At 44.6% G+C, this 20629-nt stretch overlaps 1 protein-coding gene across 2 annotated transcripts in view; it reads left to right on the top strand.

Moving 5' to 3' along the window:
• The window catches only part of LOC146798005 (mitogen-activated protein kinase kinase kinase kinase 5-like), a 581883-nt gene that overhangs the window by 250154 nt on the left and 311100 nt on the right, over positions 1-20629 (top strand). For both annotated transcript variants that reach the window (XM_085625240.1, XM_085625239.1), the window contains 4 exons: positions 2235-2325; positions 6704-6768; positions 9883-9938; positions 10217-10264. In XM_085625240.1, the coding sequence (XP_085481366.1) occupies positions 6726-6768; positions 9883-9938; positions 10217-10264 (147 nt within the window). In that variant the 5' untranslated portion in view covers positions 2235-2325; positions 6704-6725. The remainder of the gene's footprint in view (positions 1-2234; positions 2326-6703; positions 6769-9882; positions 9939-10216; positions 10265-20629) is intronic.

Genomic DNA, 20629 nt, shown 5'->3' with positions numbered 1-20629 from the left:
CAAAGGATGTTTGGCAGCACAACAGTGGCATTTGTGTGAAATATATATTTATTTATGTGTGTGTGTGTGTGTGTTTTAGTGTTAAAAAGTTAGGTTAAATAAAAGTGTATGTATTTCATAATTTTAAAATGTAATAATAAACTTATTTTTTTAGTAAATGAAACTTTTAAACAATAAAAAAATTACAAATGCGTACAAAACATATAGCTTTTAATTAATTTCACTAACTATTAATTAAATAGTAAAATGCTAGTGAGGTTTTTTTTTACATTTTATGAAAAAAATGATATTTCTACATTTGTATATTTTATGTATTTAATCATTATTTATTTGATGAGTTAATGTGCTGTATTGTGCACCACCTCCTGACTTGAGGAGGTAGAAATATGTAAGTCTGCACTTGGGTATACATCGGGATTTGAAATGGTAAATAGCAAAAAAGTATAGACTTACACTTAAGTGCAGTAGTAGATTTACACACGAATATATCTCCATAAGTAAATTTACATTTGTGAAACAGCTCCAAAGTACTTACGATCACAGTATCTATCACTCTTGAATTGTTTTATAATACAACCACAACAGACAATACAGAAACTGATAAGGGTGTTTAGAAAAGTTTAAATCAGTCCTCTGTATTTATACACAAAAATATGAATATTCAAATATTTCTTATAATTCACTATCTAAATTTATCAATAATTACATATCACTATAAAAATATGCACTCTTGCAACAATCACAACTAAACTGCAGAATAAGAGAGTCCAAGCAAATATGAAACTTTTTAAAATTATCTATACACTCATTAAATCTCCTCAACATGTATTTCTACTTCTTGTCGTGATGCTTCCATGCACACATAACTTTGTTGTATCTTGAATGCAATGGCATCACAGATTTAGGTCCCCACTAATTTAAGCCACCATGGAAGCATGCAAGATCCACTTGTGTTGGCTCTTTGGCTTCTGGAATGTATCTTGACTCATATGTATTATATAAATAAATTGAAGACCTTTTATGGATATATTAACTAGCATATTAGGTCTATCCACATCCTCAGCCCATAAGTAACTTGTACTGCTGCAGTATCACAAGACATGACTCGTTCTAACTTCCAAAAGATCAACGCAGTTTGGCCTCCCTCAGTGTGAGACCTTCCACATGAATTGTGGTCCAATAAATTCAACAGACTATTTTAGGTCTGGCAATAGCCAGGACCTTTTAAGTTTACTGAAATCATATACATTTATACTTTTAGGGGTTTTCATCCAGCCATTTTCATCCATTGGTCTGTTGTTGTGTCAGTCACATTTTTCTTCTGCCCACTACAGCATACTGCAAGAAGCAGCTGATCAGTCTACTTTGGCGGCAGGCTAGCTTCACTGGGGAACACATCCACACACAAAGTAGCTCCCTTAACACTAGATGCTATTATGGAAATGTGTATTTTTTTAGACTAAAAAATTATTTTTTATGTGCCCAGCAGCTCCTGAAACAGGGACGATCTGCAAAAACAATGATGAAGCAACACATACATTGGCAAAGCCAAAAGATTGACATCCAATGCCAGACCTATTGGTTTGTCACTGCTTGTTTTCATGGAACATCAATTCGGATCCAGCATATTTGTTCATGTATTTTCCGGTTGTTGTTTAGATATATTAAAGACTGTGTCTGCTGAAAATGGTATCTTTAATTTTTGCTACACTTTCTTGGCCATCTTTATTTTGGGCAATCAGTTTCACTATACTTGCGAATGTCAGTTAGGTAACACAGATTAGCTACTAACACTTGCTCATCATGGGCGCCATTGGTGAACAAGGGAACACTGCTTCCAAGCATGTTAGCTGCCAACATATACATGTGTTTCTCTGAATGTTTTTAACCGATAGTTATGCTTCTGGTGCTAAATGCAACCAGGGAAAAAATTCTGTCCTGTCCCTGGCCCCCACACATTATCAATTTAGAATTTTAGTAAAAGATCCAACCTTTTGCAAAATAGCTGTAGTTGTTGTAGTGATGGTTTTCTATACACATAAAATACTTTCCTTTTGTCTACTCTTGGTTTATTGTAATTGACTCCTTCTGTCGATGTCTTTATCGCTTCACCCTGTATTTGCAAATCCAGTTCCCTGCCCTTTCTTTGCAGACGTCACGTGTGGTCAGTGTTCTTTCTACCCACAGCAATTGTCGTCTCAGCCACTCATCTGCTCTGTGTTTTCCTCCCACAGAGGATGACTACTCCATCATCCAGCAGGAGATTCAGATTGTAAAGAGCTGCTCGCATCACAATATAGTGGCCTACTATGGCAGCTATATCAGGTGAGAAACCCATGACGCAGAGGCCCGAGGTTGGGATACCATTATTTAATGTTTGCAGATTTACTGATGCATGTTGGCCATTTTGTGTGAGTAGAAGATGTTAATCATGAAAAAGTGGATGTTAGGGCTGAGTGAAGGCACAGTTCTTGACTCTTCAATAGCACATGGCTTATTTCAGTATTGTTTGTGTCAGGCATTTCAGTAGCTTCTTAATCTTTTCAAGTAACTCAAGAGTTCTTATCTGCAAACATCCTCAATTTCCGCTGACATATCTGAAATGCACCTTTCCTCTCTGAACTTTCTTTGCTGGTAAAATGTGTTGTATTTGCCTCTTTATCTTTCCTGTCTTTGGTTGGCAGTGCCTCCCACTTTCTCCCTGGCACCTGGTTGGTTAAAATAGCTAACTCATTGTTTTTCTGCTCTCTCTGGTTTTTAATGTATACCCTTTCTATCACTGTTTTTCCCTCCGAAATCTCTTCTGTGCAAGTAATGAATGTTTTTTTTTCGGTAATCTCTTTCTATACTTGGTAATTTCTGGTCACAGTCCTTACAATATGTGGGTGCGCCAAAGTTTGTGGGTACAGGCTAGAACAATTGTGCTCATTAATCTAAAAATTAGTTCCACCCCAAACCCTCCCAAACTGAGCAAACCTGAACTTCCTGTTCACAGATAAATTCCTGTATATGATACTTAGGAGTTAATTTATATGTCGAAGCTACAGAAAGCACAGAAGGAAGAGGAGAGACACAGGTTATGACAAAGAAGAGTAGGATTTAGACCCTCACTTTGGGTAGCCTCTTAATTAAAACAGGTACCAGCCGCATTGGAATTATGAGATTTGCAGAAACTCAGCAGATCTATTCAGGTTCACCTGGGTATTTTGGCTGCAGAAAGTTGAAATCTCTGGGTGAAACTCAGGTGAGAAGTGAGATATTAGTGTCGGAATCAGACTTGAATTATTGATTGCCCTAGTAATTCCTCATTTTCAAGGGCCCTTCAGTGCCCCATTTATAATCCTCCAGGAACACCATCCCCTAGTGTATCCAGTACTCCCAGTATTGTTAGTTTTATGGACATCAACCACTTCGCTAATATATTATTACCAATTCAGTATTTCATCAATGGTGTGCGAACACATTACCTGATACAGAGATGTCATGCAAATCGTTGTTAGTTACACGGAAGTGCCCCTTTTCTATCTCTCCCTGCAACAGAACTTTCTAAGTGTCTGAGAAATAAAAAATTATCATCACCTACAAATTCAAAATGACAGTGTAACCCATTTGGCCACACAGTGACACCTCAAAGTTGGTAGAGGGGATTACATACATGTTTATTACAAATTCAGAGGCAAGCTGATATACACAAGTAATAAGAATACTTAATAGAAATACAGAATCACTATGGGCAAACCAAATCGTCTGACAGAATTTAATTTCAACAACATGAAACAAAATCGATATTCAGTAATGACAATGCAGAAAATCTAAAATAATATCTGATGATCAGAATTTGATTAACGCTCCCCTTGCCTATGCATGAGTAAAGTCAGATTATCTTGCTAAACCTACCCTGATTAGTAAGACCGGAAAAGCCCTAAGTTGATCCAGTAAGGCAGAAAGGTGTCAGCATTATAGAGAGTTCTGCAGAAGTCTTCTCAAATCAAAAGCATTGTATAGCATAAAGTCACACAATTGGAATGTGCATATAGGTCTGTACCTCTTGGATTCAGAAAGAAATATGAGAAACCCAAAGTGTGATCACCAATTAAACCCACAAAGAACATTCGAGAATCTCATATCACCTGTCCTATAACTCGCCCACCTTCTCACGGTGGAAGCCTGGCAACTACACTTAAATTCCTTTCTTCTGAACTGCACATTGAGGTATCCTTGCATTCATTTGGTCTTCAGATACAGCATGGACTCTAGTCCTCCCTTGGCTCATTAGCCTTTTATCGTACTTGCCAATGATACTTCTTTCCAGCCTCACTATCTCTTTTGCACAATGAGCCTTTCTCTAACCATGAGATTATGCAAAAGCACCTGTAGGACAGAAAAACATGGCAACCCAACCAAACTTCTCATTGAAGGTTAAACTTTAAAAATCCATATGCTTAGGGACTTCCGTCAAGTTAATGTGGGAAACATTTCAGTACACATTTAAATGCATGTTTATGGATACATATGCAGTTCCAAAATAGATGCAGAGTACTATTCTAATGAATACATGATTATATAAGAGTGAACATTATTGTTCAAACCACATAAATGCAGATATGTATGGGAACTGCAATTCGATGTTCCTGTAAGGAAAACATTAGTATGCACACTCGTATATATGTCAAGATTACACAGGTAAATGCACTTTCTGTAGCTGTTCAGTGCACCACATTACATTAATGATATTAAATCACACAAATACATGAGGCCATGTGTAAATATATGTAGCTTGGTTGAAACGTAAAAGGGTGGTGCCAAAACTACGCTGCTCCTGGAGTGTGGTTTTTGCACTCACAAAGCCTTCTTTCTTGTCTACTGAAGTTTTCGTAAGTGCAAAAACATTTGTCACATTATCCCTAATTGTAGTTAGACATTTCTAATAGAAGTTCATAGAAATGACTTACATAAGATGTGATTTCCTAGATTTCTTGTTAGAATTATCCTCTTGAATTTAGAGAGAGGTGATATGCTTACCCACTCAATATCTTGACAAGATTGAATTTGAAGTCATTTTGATTTATTTTGAATGCCCCAGTCAATTCAAAATCTAACAATGCCAGAACATAGTATAATTCAGGCTCAAAGGTTGAGCATTTTATAGCTAAAGATTTGATCTTAGTTAACAATTTCCAACCTTGGGGTTTTATGACTTAAATCTCAATTCTTCCTCTTTTACTCTTAAACTAATAAGGATCTCCATACGTTTGAGCACAACGTCACATTACTGGCAGTGGAGAGCCATAGCCAACACAACAAGAAGTTGTCAGAACTCATCAGAAGGATGCAGAATGCATCAGGGGGAGCCATTGTCATCACTGCATGCTACTTCATTACTGCCTCCCCTTGCTCGTACATATGACTTCAGCTGACTGTACCGGTATTTCTGCATGCACATAGCTGTTCTTTGTGCTACTGTTCTCTTGTCTGTCACTCTTTGTGGAAATCCACAGTCTCAACTCCTCTTCATTTCCAGGCAGCTGGAGGGTCTCCTCCATTGCTTGTCTATTCCATGATTTCGAAACTCCTTCTGTCACTCTCTTATCTTCTCATCATATTTGTCTTCTATTGATGGGTGCATTGAGGGCCAGCGATTGACTTGTGTGCATCTTGCAGAAGGTTGTCAGGCCCTTAATTTTGCATGTTCTTCCTCCTCTAACACTCATTTCCCCTGATGAGGCTCACCAAGTCCAAAACATTTCCTCAGTCTTGGCTCTGTCTACCACTGAACTTCACTAAACCCAGCCAAGACCCCACCAGTTAAGCAGTCCAGTCCCCAGCCAAAGGGTCTTAAGCCCAGTTTTCCACCCAAATATGGGTACCCCTCGTCTACAGTCTCCTCTGTCTGTGCATTCATAATCTTTCTGTTTGTTGATCATCTGATGCTGATCGGAGTATCAAACATTAAGCCTTCTGATGCCATTGGCCTGTGGGCTTACTTGCTAGTTCAGGGTGCTGGATGTTAAGCTCTTCCTTCAGCATTGCGGTTATAACACCACACCCACAGCCCTTTGGTTCTTATGTATTTGGGCAATCCCAGCCCTCGCTGATATGAGTTTGGTCACCTCATACAAGACCACTTTAATTTCTAATGTCTTTTCTCCCCTTGTCATGAAGTGACATTTAACCAGCTTCCATGTGGTCAGTGGCCTTTGTTAGGAATCTCTCAGCCATTCTACCCTGGGCTCCCATACAGTCCACCTGTTTAGTACACGTACACTCTCAAACGGTACTCCAAATCCTTTCTTCCCCTTGTTTGCTTGAGCCTCTTGTGGCTTCAGAGATCCTTCTTTTTAACTTACTCTGGTTTTCATTGCATCCCTTGTGTGCCTTATCTATGGTCTCTCTACAGCTTGCATTATCTGTCATTTTCACCCTCTCTCACTTTAGTAACACTTGTCCTGCCATTATTACTCATATTTTCTTGTTGTTACCCTTTAACTTAGCCATCCCAGTACTGTCTCTCTTTGATTCATGAAACATGTACTTTCATCCTCTTTCTAGTCTCCGTTTGACTAGGAGAACCTTTTCCTTTTTCCTCTCTAAGCTTTTTCATAGTAGTCTTTCTCTTGTTGATAATGCCTTTCTTTTCATCTTCTTGCCAGTTTTTCTCAAGCATTTGATGCATTACTCTTCTACCTTTGTGTCTGTATTACAGGTATAACAAGTTATGGATCTGCATGGAGTACTGTGGAGGGGGCTCGCTTCAGGATCTCTACCATGGTAAGACTGGGATATTATGGTGAAGAGTCAGTGTGTACAAAGCTGAGATTTTGGGGTAGATGGGTCTCCTTGTGCCAAGCAGGGGATTTTTAGTGGTGGACTCTTTTTTTACCAAGCTCATATGTTGTGTTGGTGGGGTCTTCTTGTACCAAGTTGCTGTGTTGTGATGATGGGCTCACTTTGAACCAAGCTAGAATGTTGTGTTTACGGGGATCACCTGGTACCTAATTATGAGGTTTTGTTGGGGGGTGGAGGGGTTTTGTTTGTACCAAGCAGGGTTGTAGCAGTAGTAAGCTCTGTTTGTACCAACTAGGATGTAGTGGTGGCTGGGTCTTTTTTGTACCAAGTTGGGGTTTTCTGGTACTGCATCTGCTAGTACCAAATTAGAGTACTGTGGTGGTTGAGCCTTCATGTTGAAAACTGAGGTTTTGTGGTGCTGGGCTCTGCTTTATCAAATGGGGGGTGTTGCGATAGTTGTATCTGTGTGTGCTAAGCTCAGATGTTGTGTTGGAATTTCTAACAAGTGGTTTTAAAACTGTCTACAATCAATGTAGGGATCTAAGGGTTCAACTCCACTCCAGTAATTGTAATCAACATGACGATCGATTGGGACTTTGATTTAATTTCTTCAAATGTCTGATTTACATCCACTGTTTATTATGTTTGCCATCTTCACCTGTACAATGTCACACACTGAGAACTACTTACCGGGCAGCATGTCACCAATTAAAAAAAAAATACAAATTGTAATCACTGAAACCATTTCATTTTCAAAGAAATGGCAAACATGGACCAGACAGTTGCAATTGGCCTTTGGAAGAAGCCATTCATTGAGTTTTTCTATGTTCTCTCCTCGGTTGATTGCACAATTATGGCAATGGCACTCTAAATATTAATAAACCCAAGACAAAATGCAGCAGACCCAGGGTCGCCACACCTATCCCATGTTCCTAAACAATTACCAAATCAGAGAGTCAGTTCCGGTCTGTGTGCACTCACTATATACACCTGCTGCCAAGATGCAACCCTTAGAACAAGGACATTCCAGTTATACGGACTAGAGGTGCACCACAATCAATAACATCCTATGAACAACAAATTCCCATTCAAATTCCAAAATGTGTCCAGTTCTTCACTTTATTTTCTTGTGCCTATTCTTTTAAAAACATCACACATTTGCAGCAAAGACAGCCAACGGGTTTCATCCATAAAAATGGCCTTCTTCAGTGCACATTCAGTTTCAATATTCAAGTTTCAGATCAAAGTTCATAAAAACAGCACCACTTGCAGATTAAATATTCACGTTTCTGTTCAAACACCACTTCTAATCCCACTATAATTGCTGCGTGGGGAGTTAGGGGCTCATTATGATGCCCACCATCATAACGGTGATGGGACCGCCCGCCAGAGGTGCGGCGGTCCCACCAGTGCAATTATGATGCGCCCACCATACTGGCAGGCGCATCCTGGCCTTTTACCATTGCGGACAGTGCTGCTGGCTGCAGCACTGTCCGCAATGGTAAAAGAGCATGCACAGCATTTCCCTGCACCAGGTGGCAGGCACCATGCAGTGCCTGCCACTTGGTGCATGGAACTGCAGGGGGGCACCATGGGTACCCCCCCAGTGCACCCCCCACAGAGGGGGCCTGCAACGGGCCCCCAAAGCAAATCCCTGCCAGCCATTCCATGGTGGCATCGCCATCATGGAAAGACATTCACAACACCCACATCCTAATATGGCGGACGGTGCCTGCTAGGCACCGCCACCATTTTAGTGGCCCAGCTCCACCCAGCAGGCAATCGTAACAATTGCCACCGGTGAAAAAGCGGCGCACGGACTTTGCGTCTGTCGTGATACCCACCGATATCATTATATGGCGGGGGTAAATCTCATGACGATGGCGGAACGATCGCCACCACCGGCCCGGCGGTGGCGATCGTTTCGCCATCGTAATGAGCCACTTAGTCTCAAACCAACCAGTTATTCACACCAAGAATGTCAAAGTATGTCTGATCTTCTACTGACATCCAACAATCAGTATCAATGAGCATTCAGGTCATCTCATTGGTCATGGTGAAAAAACACACCACTCCACTACATGATATGTGAGGGGGTGCTCTTGTGCGGCTTTCTGCACAAATTGTAGTGCCAATTCAGGACAAGTTGTCCCCTCCATTTATTTACATGATAATTCAATATGACTTACCTTAGCTGGTAACCCCAAAGGTTACCAGGTAAGGAGTGATGTGGAAGACAGAAGGGCGAGGTGTTGGGTGGTGGGGGTATATGGGCAAAAACCAGGTATGGGGAGGGACATAATCGCAGGCCAGGTGGTGGTGGGCTGCCACGGCAATCAGGCAGGGCAGTCCTTGTGGGGACGTTGGGTGGCAAAGTGGAGCGAGGGACATTAAACTGTGCCAAATCTTAAGAAGTTTAAATAAATTCCATTTATGCAGTGCATCTTAAGCCTTTGTAAATACCTCAAAACACTCACCAGTCAGCTTGTCAACCAATTAGCTGACACATAAGATTGCCGATGACCAGTCGCTCAGCTTCCAGCTGCTCAAGCAGGTATTTTAGCTGCCGGGCTGGGAAGTGTGCAGCCGCTGTAACCATCTTACACAGGCACCTCAAGTCCGACAAGATGAGACGAGATGACATATAGACAAGCACAGGTCTACTGCCGCACACAGGAAGATTACAAAGGCAACACTCCATACCTTTACCCAAAGGAAAAACTGATTTGCATGTCTTATATAACTCATTCTGATTCAAGTATATTAATTCACGTACTGGAAAATAATAAACACACCGATGTTGTGACATGAGAGACTTACCATTTAATTTTCTGGTAATATATTTTGTTTAATCAGATACTCATTTATAGCAGCATCTTTTTAGGGCAGTTTCAGACGGTCTGTTTTCCTATACTATGGCTTGGTGGGTGTAAACATAGGTTACCATTGGACTCATTTTACAGGGTAAAGGTCAGATTGCAGCTCATGTAAAGGACAGGGCATATTACACAGCAGAATTGGTTGACATTCTCGGTGATCTGGCTGGTGTAAGACAATACTAATGACGACTAATGTTGAATATCTTTCTTTTGACAGTAACAGGACCTCTGTCTGAGCATCAGATTGCCTATGTCTGCCGAGAAATGCTGCAGGTGAGACTGAAGGCACAATTTCAACCATAAAAAACAATATGGCTGCCTGAGTGCACACCATTTTCCCAGCTCACAGTGCCTCAGGTATTGTCATTGGCCATCTGGCACGATTTCCAGTTGACAAAATGGCTTGACTGAGAAGTTTTCTTCACTTAAGATTTATAATATTTGATCTGGCTGCAGAAACTGTTATTAAAAATGTGTCTTTTGAAAATCAAGATTCCTGTTTTCACATGATTTTTCCTTTGTCTTTCTCATCCATGCTGTTGTGAATTTAGGGCTTGGCCTACCTCCACAATCAAGGAAAGATTCACAGAGACATAAAGGTAATGAAAATAAGGAAAGCTTGAAAAATGTTCTTGCATTATTATTTCTAGCTAATATGTTGTCAGTGTACTCAAATGACATAGAAATAGATGCAGCAATGGACCAAGATCACTCAGCTGTAGGTTGACCAAGGCAACATCAGAAGAATTTATTAAGAAAAGTCCAGGAAACTTTTTAATGTTATTGAACGGGTTTCTTAAGGTTTTTAGGGCTTGTCAGGTCTGGGAGGACATAATGTTCTGTCACAGGCCAACCCACAGTCAGCTGACGTTAATACAGTCTGGCAATTTTGCTATAGTTGACTAGGCATAATACTGCTTCTCTGGTTTCTGTCATACTAATTGCAGGACTTACTATTCTAGGTATTTTCAGTCTCTAGGCTGAGGCCTCCATTGACCCCATGCCACTTTCTTTTCTTCTAGCTTGCAAGGATGAGGGTTTACACAACTGATCAAACCCCCACATTCTGCAAAAGAAACACTGTGTAGGAAAGTAGGATCTGCTCTTTTGGTTACCCCCACTTTTTGCCTGGTGCTATGCTGTTTCTGACTAATCTGACTGGGATCCTGCTAATCAGGACCCCAGTTTCTCTGCTTTCTCCCCTAAATTGTTATGGTAAGTACTTAGATGCATGCCAAATTGCATACTGGGGTACCCTTATAAGTCCCTAGTATATGGGACTAAGGTACCCAGGGCATAGGTACCCCAGGGGCCCACCATAGGATGAAGTATACATTATGCCACCCATGGGAGACCATTCAAACTGTCACTACAGGGCTGCCATTGCAGCCTGTGTAAGCTGGTGCTAACACCACTTATGAAAGATATAGGTTCCCAATATCTAGGGTCACTGCACTTAAAACCTATAAGTCACCCCTACAGAAGGCCTTTTCAATCCTCAATACAGGGTGCTCGGTTCTAAGTGTGAGGGTGCCCCTGCATGAGCAGGACACCCCTACAGCCTCCGGAGGCCATTCTCCTGGGTTGCAAGTGAGACAGCCATATAACATACAGAGGGGCACAGTGTCATTGCATCATGAGCATCTCGAAACTGGCTATATTGAACCCTGTCATGTTTGGTATCAAGCACTGTAAATGCCTTCCGTTAGGCCCTCAGTGCTCCTGGTACCAGCCTTCTAGACCCAAACAGCACAACATGGCTGCTGCTGAACAAAGACACGATTCTGCCCTCCTGCTGCTCAGCCAAGCTTGAGCAGGGAAGGCAGAACAAAGGACATCCTGTCACAGCGAGGTGTGACCACCTCCCAGACAGGGTTTAGTGTGTTGGGGCCAGGTAGGAGCTCTTGCCAGCATCACTCAGTCTGCTTGAAGGGCACATTTGGTGCCCTCCTTGCATAGTCCAGTTCAGACCAGCTCAGGGAGCCGTTGGCTCCCGCTCTGGCGTGAAACTGGACAAAGGACATGGGACTATCCTAATCACTGTCCAACCCCTCCCCTGGGAGGGAACTCTGAATTGTCCCAACCCTTTCCTTAGGGTACTTAAGGGCTTAACTGAGGGTGGGTGCCTAGATTCTAGATTTCAGACACCACTTCAACTTCGACCGTCTGGGCACTCTGGACTTCATTCTCGGCATCAAGGCTGCCTCAGGAAGACTGCTGCAGTTCCTGACCTCATCGTCCTGTTCGTCTGCTGCAACGTCCATGCCTGTGCTCCATACAGGAAACCTTCCAAGGCCTGTGGGCCTTTAAGACACCTGAAGGAATCTCCCTTGAAGTGAAGGAGTCACTTCCCTGCATCTGTAGACAGCGCAACTAAGCTGACCGGTCTGCTGATCCTGGGCTCCCACGGACTCCAAAAGGCTCAGCAACACAGGTGGTGGTTCTTCACATCCCTCGAGGCCTGCCCTGTCCTCTCACCAAGTTTGAGGCCAGTATCCCTCATAGGAGCTGCAAGAACTGAACCCCCGTGCACCACATCGACTTGCCCTTGCAAAGTCTTGTTGGCTTCCTTCCATCAAGATCTTCTGTCTCCAAGTAGCCCCAACCTCAAGCATCTCCAGTGACCAGAATCTTAGACTACACCACATCACTTGCACCGTGGCCTGCATCTTTTAGTGAGCTTGAGGTCCTCTTGCAACTCCAGTGCCTCCGGCCTGTGGGTCCTATTGGGGGTCACCTTTGAATTCTTTGGACTCTCGTGATTGCTCGGGGCCTGCCCCGACTCTGCAGCTTGTGGTGAGATGCCTGGACCTTGCTAGTCCTGACACTGCACCTTCTTCGCTTTCCATGTTGTTTGCAGTTGCCAAGGCTTGGTGGTGCTCCCGTCCGGACTCCGACCCCTCAACTCTCGACATCCGACGTGGGACAGCTCGTAAACGGTCCTGGCCTTCCACAGCATCGCCTGATCCTCACAGTTGCAGCTCCAAGGTCACTGTCATCTTCCCTGCAACATCCAGCATTGGTGGGCACTCATCTTCCATTCCCCCTCGTCATTCCAGAGTGACCTAGACTCTGTCCCTTCTGCTTGCACGTACTCTTCACCTCAAATTCACCTTTGGGTGCCACTGGACACTTTTACCATCCCCAGCAGCGGCATCTTACTGAAGTCCTCCATTGGGTTTGACGGCGGTTTTCAACACCACTTCACACCTATGCATCTGGCTTCCCTGGTGTAGGTAACTTGGGTAATAGGGTATCCACTGGGGGTGGCTCTCCAACCTTCTATATTCCATGGGGTTTCTTCCAAGTCCACTGGGAAGGGTCCTCTTTCTTTAAAATTGCAACTGCGACTTACACGTTGATTTGTACGAAGAATGTGGTTGTGTTCCCACACTGCACACGACATCTGTGGGGCTCCTAGATACTCACCTATGGTGGTTCCTTTGGTCCCCGACACTTCTACGTCCTCTGGGTATATTCTTGACTTGAGTCGTGGTTCGCAAACCACTATTTTAGTATATGGTTTGGTCTCCCCCTGGGGACCATTGTGTATTCTGTGCTACGTACGTGTTTCTATTGCAAAGTATTGGGTACATTGTGTATATCTCCGGGTAGGAGATATCTGTATGTGTTAGTGAGTGTCTCCTAATAAATACATATGTTTATAAATACATAGTGTGGTTCTTTTTCACTTAATCAATACCGATAAGATTAAGTTCAGGTAAAACAAGCTGCTTTACACTGTTTTTGCATTAAGCCTGAAGGCTGCTCGTCACAGCTACCACTTAGAGAGCTTTTGAAGGTTCTCTAAGACCACTAAAATCACCATTAGGGTTGTCTGGATCAGTGCATGGTATCCACTTACATAAGTGTACATCATATACTGAACCAGCCTACAGTACTCTGGATATAATTTTGTTAAAAGATAAATGCATTTTCATCATTAACACATACCTCTGCATCTGATTCGATAACTACTGGGTTGAATTTCAGCTGCTCACACTACCATGGGTAAGGGCAAGTAATATTCCAGAGATCAAGTGCTTGCAATATTCCCATATCATTGTTGAGCCAAGAACTAGTCTGTAGAAGCCATTTAACAGCATTTGATGGCCCACGCAATACAGTCTTTGACTTGCTTCCTGAAAACATACCATCATAAAGTGCGCTGTCGCCTCACGATAGTACTGGTTCAGTGCCCATCCAAAGAAAATGGCACTCTCATAACACCTGCCACCCCCATCAGCACATGCCGTGTATATTTCTAGAGCAGGACGTTGGTCTCCAGTTGAAGGTCTTTTTGTATTTTCCACGCCTCTGTCAGTACTGCGATTACTATGATGTCTGTCAGTTTCAGTTTATGAAAAATCGTTTTGGACCTCAACTGAGCTCAACCATTGTAAACATCATACAAGTAGAGCACTTTCCACACTTGTCCAGTGAACTATATATAATTACTAAAACATCTTTAAGAAACACTTAAAAAATTAAAATAGATTAAAACAAACCTATTCATACTGTTAAGACATTGTAAAACTAATGATTTGATCTAAATCATTTATATTAAATGTCATATGTAATTGATTTAAAAAGCAATTCAGTGGTGCTACTAGTGCCGAACCGGTGAAAAGTATGTGTTTCAGACTTTGCTTTCCACCCCGGCATAGATGGCTCAAGGTGGAATCCTGTTTTTGACCTAACCATCCGCCGTTGTAAGCCTTCAAAGGGAGAATACCTAATCTTAAATGAAGTATAACTCTTCGTACACTGTGTTCCAAAGCTAAGGACTGATATTTTTTGGGACTGTTTAAGCAATACCGTCTCTGGAAGTGTGTTATACATTTTTAGGTTGAAGCCTACCAGACAGCGCATTATTGTTTGTGCGCTTTATACTTTTATCAGTAAAACGATGTGATTGCAAATGTAATGGTCATTTCAATTGAAGACGTGTTGTCTGTAATGGCAGTAGGCTACAATACCACGCATACTCTATGTTACCCCACTCCACTCTACTTTGCACCACCCCACGCCTCTGCCCTCTACTCTACTCTGCACCACTCTACACTATGCCACACCACTCCACACTGCAACACTGCACTCTTATCTACACCACTCCACTCAATGCCTCTCTACACCACTCTACTCTATGCCAATGCACTCTACCCCACAATACTCTACTATGTACCACTGCCTCTTTGCCACTACACTCGACACAACTCTATGCCACTGCACTCTACACCACTGCACTCTACTCTGTACCACTCCACTGTACGCCAGTGCACTCTATGGCAATCCCTTCTCCTCCACTCTAATCAACTCTGGACCACTGCACTCTACTCTGAAACAATCTACTCTATGCCACTGCACTCAGAGCTACTGCACTCAGCGCTACTCCACTCTACTCTGCACCACTCTATGCCATTGCACTCTATTTCAATGCACTCTTCAGCAATATACTCATAACCAATGCACTCTATGTCATTGTACTCTGTCACTGCCAGCTATGCCACCCTAATCTGCATCACTGTATCCTATGCCACTACTCTCTATGCCACTCTACTCTGAGACATTGAACTCTATGTCAATGCACTCCACACTGCACTCTACAACAGCGTGCTCTGCAACACTGCACTCTCTGCCACTAGACTTTATGCCACTCTTCACTATGCCACTGCACTCTATGTCACTGAACTCTGCGCCACTCCACTCCACGCAACTCCACGCTATGCTACTGTATTATACACCTCTGCACTCTATGCCACTGCACTCTACACAATGCTCTCTACACCACTTTATTCAAAACCAATTCCCTCTACACCACTGTGCTCTATGTCAATCTACTCTGCACCACTGTACTGTATGCCACTATACTCTACTCTACGCCACACCATGTCACTTTACTTTGCACCACTCTACTCCGCTGCTCTCTACCTCACTCTACTCTGCACCACTCTACACCCCTGCACTCTCTGCCCCTGCACTCTATTCTGCACTGCTCCACACTGTGCCACTCTACTACAATCTACACCACTGCACTCTACACCACTCTACTCTACAACTGTGCACTCTACCCTGTACGCCTCCATTCTACCCTGCACGCCTCCACTCTATGCCACTTCAGTCTATGCCCCTCTCCTCCACTCTGCACCACTCTACCCTATGCCATTGCAGTCTACTCTGCACTACTCTACTCTATGTCACTACACTCCATGTCACTGCACTCTACGCCAATGCACTCTACATCACTTTACTCAAAAACAATACACTCTATGTCACTGTCTTCTACGCCAATCTACTCTGTACCACTGCACTTTACACCACTTCACTCTAAGCCACTCTACTCCACTCTACTATACCCCACTCTACTACACATCACTCTGTGATGCTCTACTCCATCAGACTCTGCTCCACTGACACTCTACTCCACTCTATGCCACTCTGCTCCACACTATGCCATTCTACGACACTACTCCACTCTATGACACTCTACCCAACTCCCTCTATGCCACTCCATGCCATTTTACTCCAATCTATTCTATTCTATGAAACACCATCCCACTCTATGACACTCCACTCTGACACTCTATGCCACTCTGCTTTATGACACCCTATGCTGCTCCACTCAACACCACTCAATTCTACAACACTCTGCTCCACTCCACTCTATGACAATTCACTCCACTCTATGCCACTCCATTCTGCAACACTATACTCTGCTCTACACAAAACCCTCTACGCCACTCCACTCTGCTCTACACCACTTCTGGACACTCTGTGCCACTCCATTATATAACACTCTACTCAACTCTGACACTCTCCTACACTCTATGCCACTCAGCTCTACTGCCCTTCCACTCTACGACACTCTACTTCCTCCACGACACTCACCTCTACTGTACACCACTCAACTTCACTCTACATCATTCCATAAAACTCCACTTTATGACACTCACCTCCACACCACTCTCATTTACCCCACTAACTTCTAGCCATTCTGAACAGCAGCCACTCTGGTGTACACCATTGCTAAAACATATTGGCAAAGACAATAGCTCTTGCATAGGCCAGACATATTGGTCTTGCCAATGTTTGTTAAGTTTGTTCAATGTATGCTGTCCAGAGTAAAACTGAATCTGAGGACTACGTACATTCTAATCTTTCTAACACCAGTACGTTTTAGACCAGGGTCTCCAACCTTTTCTGTGATAGGAGCTACTTTTGTTCAATGGAAATCATCACAAGCTACTATTATTATTAGTGTTGTAATAGTGACTGTAACTGACAAGATTATATTAGCGCCCTCTATATATAGGATTACCATCCGCGATCTCCTCATTACATCAGGCACTGTTGCTAGCTTTAATATAGACAGTGCTATGCCAATGTGGAATGCCTCTCCGTGGTAATACTTACCAGCTATATGAGTTCTGAAAATACACACATTTTCATCTCAAATACGTGATTTAAATTTTTAATATACACATATTAATTCAAGCAAGCAAAAGTGTTTAATTTTGTAGAATGGGCTGCACAAAGGAGAACTATTTTTAGGTAGTTGGGGAGCTACCAGTAGCTCACGAGCTATTAGTTGGAGTAGCCTATTTTAGACACTACCAAGGTTTCAAATTTTAGAAGCTTCCTCAGTCAACTACTCGAAGCATGAATTATATTGTATGTCCAGCAACATATTTATGCAAAGATTGGGCATATGTACTGGCCAAGTTCAACTCTAACCTCAATGCCTGAACTGGAACTGCTGGGCCAACCATACAAATGTTCCGTAAAATCTTGCCCTCATGAAAATTCATGAAAGAACAGTTATCCATGGGGGTGTATTCCACAGAGTAGAATAAGGTATGTAGAATTCTAGTTTTAGAAATACCCAATAAATACATAAAATGTCTCTTTTGCATAGATTTATAAAAATGTGTTTAAAGCATAAGCATGGGGTGGGGCCTTGTGCCCCATTGTTGAGAAATGGTATTTGTTTACAATGTTGTGAGAACATATTCTACCAAGATGGGAATATATATCTTGACGTGTTCCATTCACTCTACCCCTAAATACCATCCAAATGGTTTACAATATTTCCTACCCTTGAAAGCAACCACATTGGTTTTGGATATATTGATTTTTTAGGAAAACCTCCCTTGCATAAGCATTTAGGAAGATGCTCTGTAGGGGAGCTAGAAGCAGAACACATCCAGCGTCTGCACCATCTAATGCCATTAGCTATGTTAGCTGCTTCATTGTTAATAACTGTTCGCTAAAACCTATAAATAAATGTCACCACGTAACGCCCTCAGAAAGCACAGTTCTGAGTAAATGGGACTTCTCAACCCCCCACAACCCTTCTTATAAGCCTGTCAGAGGCCCTGATCTCCACTCTCTTGATACTTAGTGTTAGACCCGGCCTCGTAGCATGGCTCTTCCTGTCCTCGCACTAGCTAACCTGGTACCTGGGACCCCAAGCACACGGCCCAGCCGATCCTTCCCACCAGAACACACACACGCGACCCGGGCATCCCCGTCCATGGCCTCTCTCCTTTCCGCCACCCCGGGCACGCGTGCCCACTTCATGCACCAAGATGGCCGCCCGGCCCCAGCACAACTCGGGCCTAGAGGCGCCACTCCGGCTGGAGGACATCACGCTTCCAGGGGATGAGAGAGGGAGGAGCCGTTTCTATCGCACCTCTGAACTCCCCTGGGACGATGGGTTTCGATCGGCCCTCCGGCCTCCCTGAGGGCTGGCTCCACGCCTGCTGGGTGTCTGGGACTCCTCCCGACCCGGCCCTGAAAGGATCAAAAGACAATGGCAGGAAACCTCGACAAGCGGCCCCCAGGTGACAAGACCCCTGCCTGCACAGACTCCGGACATCAAAGAGGGGTCGACCTATAACAAGGGGTGCTCTGGGACTGTCCGGCAGATTCGCCTTGGAACATCTGAGCCCTGCTGAGTGACTCGCGGCTCCCTGAAGATCGTAAGACCTCCGAACTTGTGCTTGAGCCCAGCTGAGTGACTCGCGGCTCCCTGAAGATCGTAAGACCTCCGAACTTGTGCCTGAGCCTGCTGAGTGACTCGCGGCTCCCTGAAGATCGTAAGACCTCCGAACTTGTGCTTGAGCCCTGCTGAGTGACTCGCGGCTCCCTGAAGATCGTAAGACCTTCGAACTTGTGCTTGAGCCTGCTGAGTGACTCGCGGCTCCCCCAGACTCTCTTTGGTCCCGCCGGACCCCACGACGACAAGCGTATCCCCCGGCTCGAGGATTGTGAGCTGTGCGCCGGGTACGCTCCTGCATTTGATCCATATCCCCCCAAAGACTGTCCCGCTACCTCCTACCCCCGCCAAGACTCTGTGAGCCCACGCTCTGCTTGTAAATATCTGCCTTGCGGATCATAAAGATCCTACCACTTCGATTTGATAAAGCTTGAATCCTAAGAACCCTCGGTGTGGTGTCTCTTTGTCGTGTGGTGCCGAGTGTACGATCCTAGATACGAGATTCCTCCCCTGCGGAGTCTCCCGCCAGTGCCCGGCTACGATACTTTGAGGGTGGGTCTCAGGACAGTCAGGGCCCCCTCCAGGCCCCTCTGAGGTCGCCTTCTAACATTGGTGGCAAGCGACGGGATTCGGGCCCATAACCTAGAGATCGTACCGTGAACGACTGACGCACTACCGACAAAGATGGCAGAAGGAAGCGCCATGAGCCCCGCAGAAACCAACACCAACAGGGTGTTCCAGGTGGAACAACTAGAAGAATACACGCACAAAGAACTGAAGCAATTCTGCAAAGAACTTAAAATCGCTACCACCGGTCTCAACACCAAAGAAGATTTGCAGAAAGCACTGAAAGCTTGGGTGGATGCCGGGGCCTCCCGCCCAGAAGGCATGGGGGAGCGACACGACGAAGCAGAACCCCCCCAAGGCGAAAGCAGCAGCAATCAGGTGTGAGGCTTCGTGCCAGACGGGGGCCTTTCCCCGGAAGAACTCGCAGACAGAGAGAGAAGTCGCAATCACGAACTCGAGTTAGCCAAACTCAAAATCGAAGGCGAATTGAAATTAGCGGAAAAAAAGCTAGCAGTAGAACAAATGCGCGTACAAGGCGAATTGGAAGAGAAGAAGCTCCAACGGGAGCACGAAGGAAGGAAGCTCCAACTAGAGCACGAACGCAGCTTGAAGGAGATCGAGCTCAAAGCCAGAAACGAGGAAGGGAGGCCCCCGGGGAACCGAGAGGCGGCCTCCCCGGCGGAACAGAAGGTCCACATCCCCAAGGACGTGGTCAAAGAATATTATAAAAATGATGACATTCAACAATGGTTCAGGGCCTACGAGGTCGCCATGACCTCTCATCGGGTCCCGCAGAAGGACTGGGGGGCAGGGCTGTGGGGACGGTTCCTGAGCGAAGGAAGGGACACCCTGCTCGACCTACCCATCTCCCTGCAGACCTCCTACAGCCACATGAAAGAGGCTCTCCTCACCAGGTACGGCCTCACCCCCGAGATGTACCGTCAGCGATTCCGGGACTGCAGGAAGATCCCGGGCACCACCTGGGTGGAGTATGTAAACTTTTTCAGTCGGGCCTTCGATGGGTGGATCAAGGGCAGCAGGGTCACCACCCTCGAGGAAGTCACCGACCTCATGTTGTGGGAACACCTGGCTGCGAACTGCTTTGTGGAACTACGCCAGCATCTGCTCGACAGCAAACTCACCGATCCCAGGAAGCTGGCTGTGGAAGCAGACCGCTGGACCAACACCCGGGTCCCCCGGAGCATTGTAGGAGAATAACCCCGAGCCAGTCAGGGACCACCCCGCCAGAGAGGGGGAGGGAACCAGGGAGGGCAGAGAGAGTCCCAGTCGAGTCCCCCGAAGACCCAACCTCCACCTTTCCCGGCGCCCCCCCACCAGTCCCCGGACCCCCCGGGAGACGGGGGCACCGGGTAACCATCACTTGTTTCCGTTGTCAGAG

This window comes from Triturus cristatus, chromosome 9, assembly GCF_964204655.1.
Source record: "Triturus cristatus chromosome 9, aTriCri1.1, whole genome shotgun sequence".
Lineage (NCBI taxonomy): Eukaryota > Metazoa > Chordata > Amphibia > Caudata > Salamandridae > Triturus > Triturus cristatus.
The sequence above is the reverse complement of the archived record's forward strand: the minus strand, read 5'-3'. Positions and strand labels throughout refer to the sequence as shown.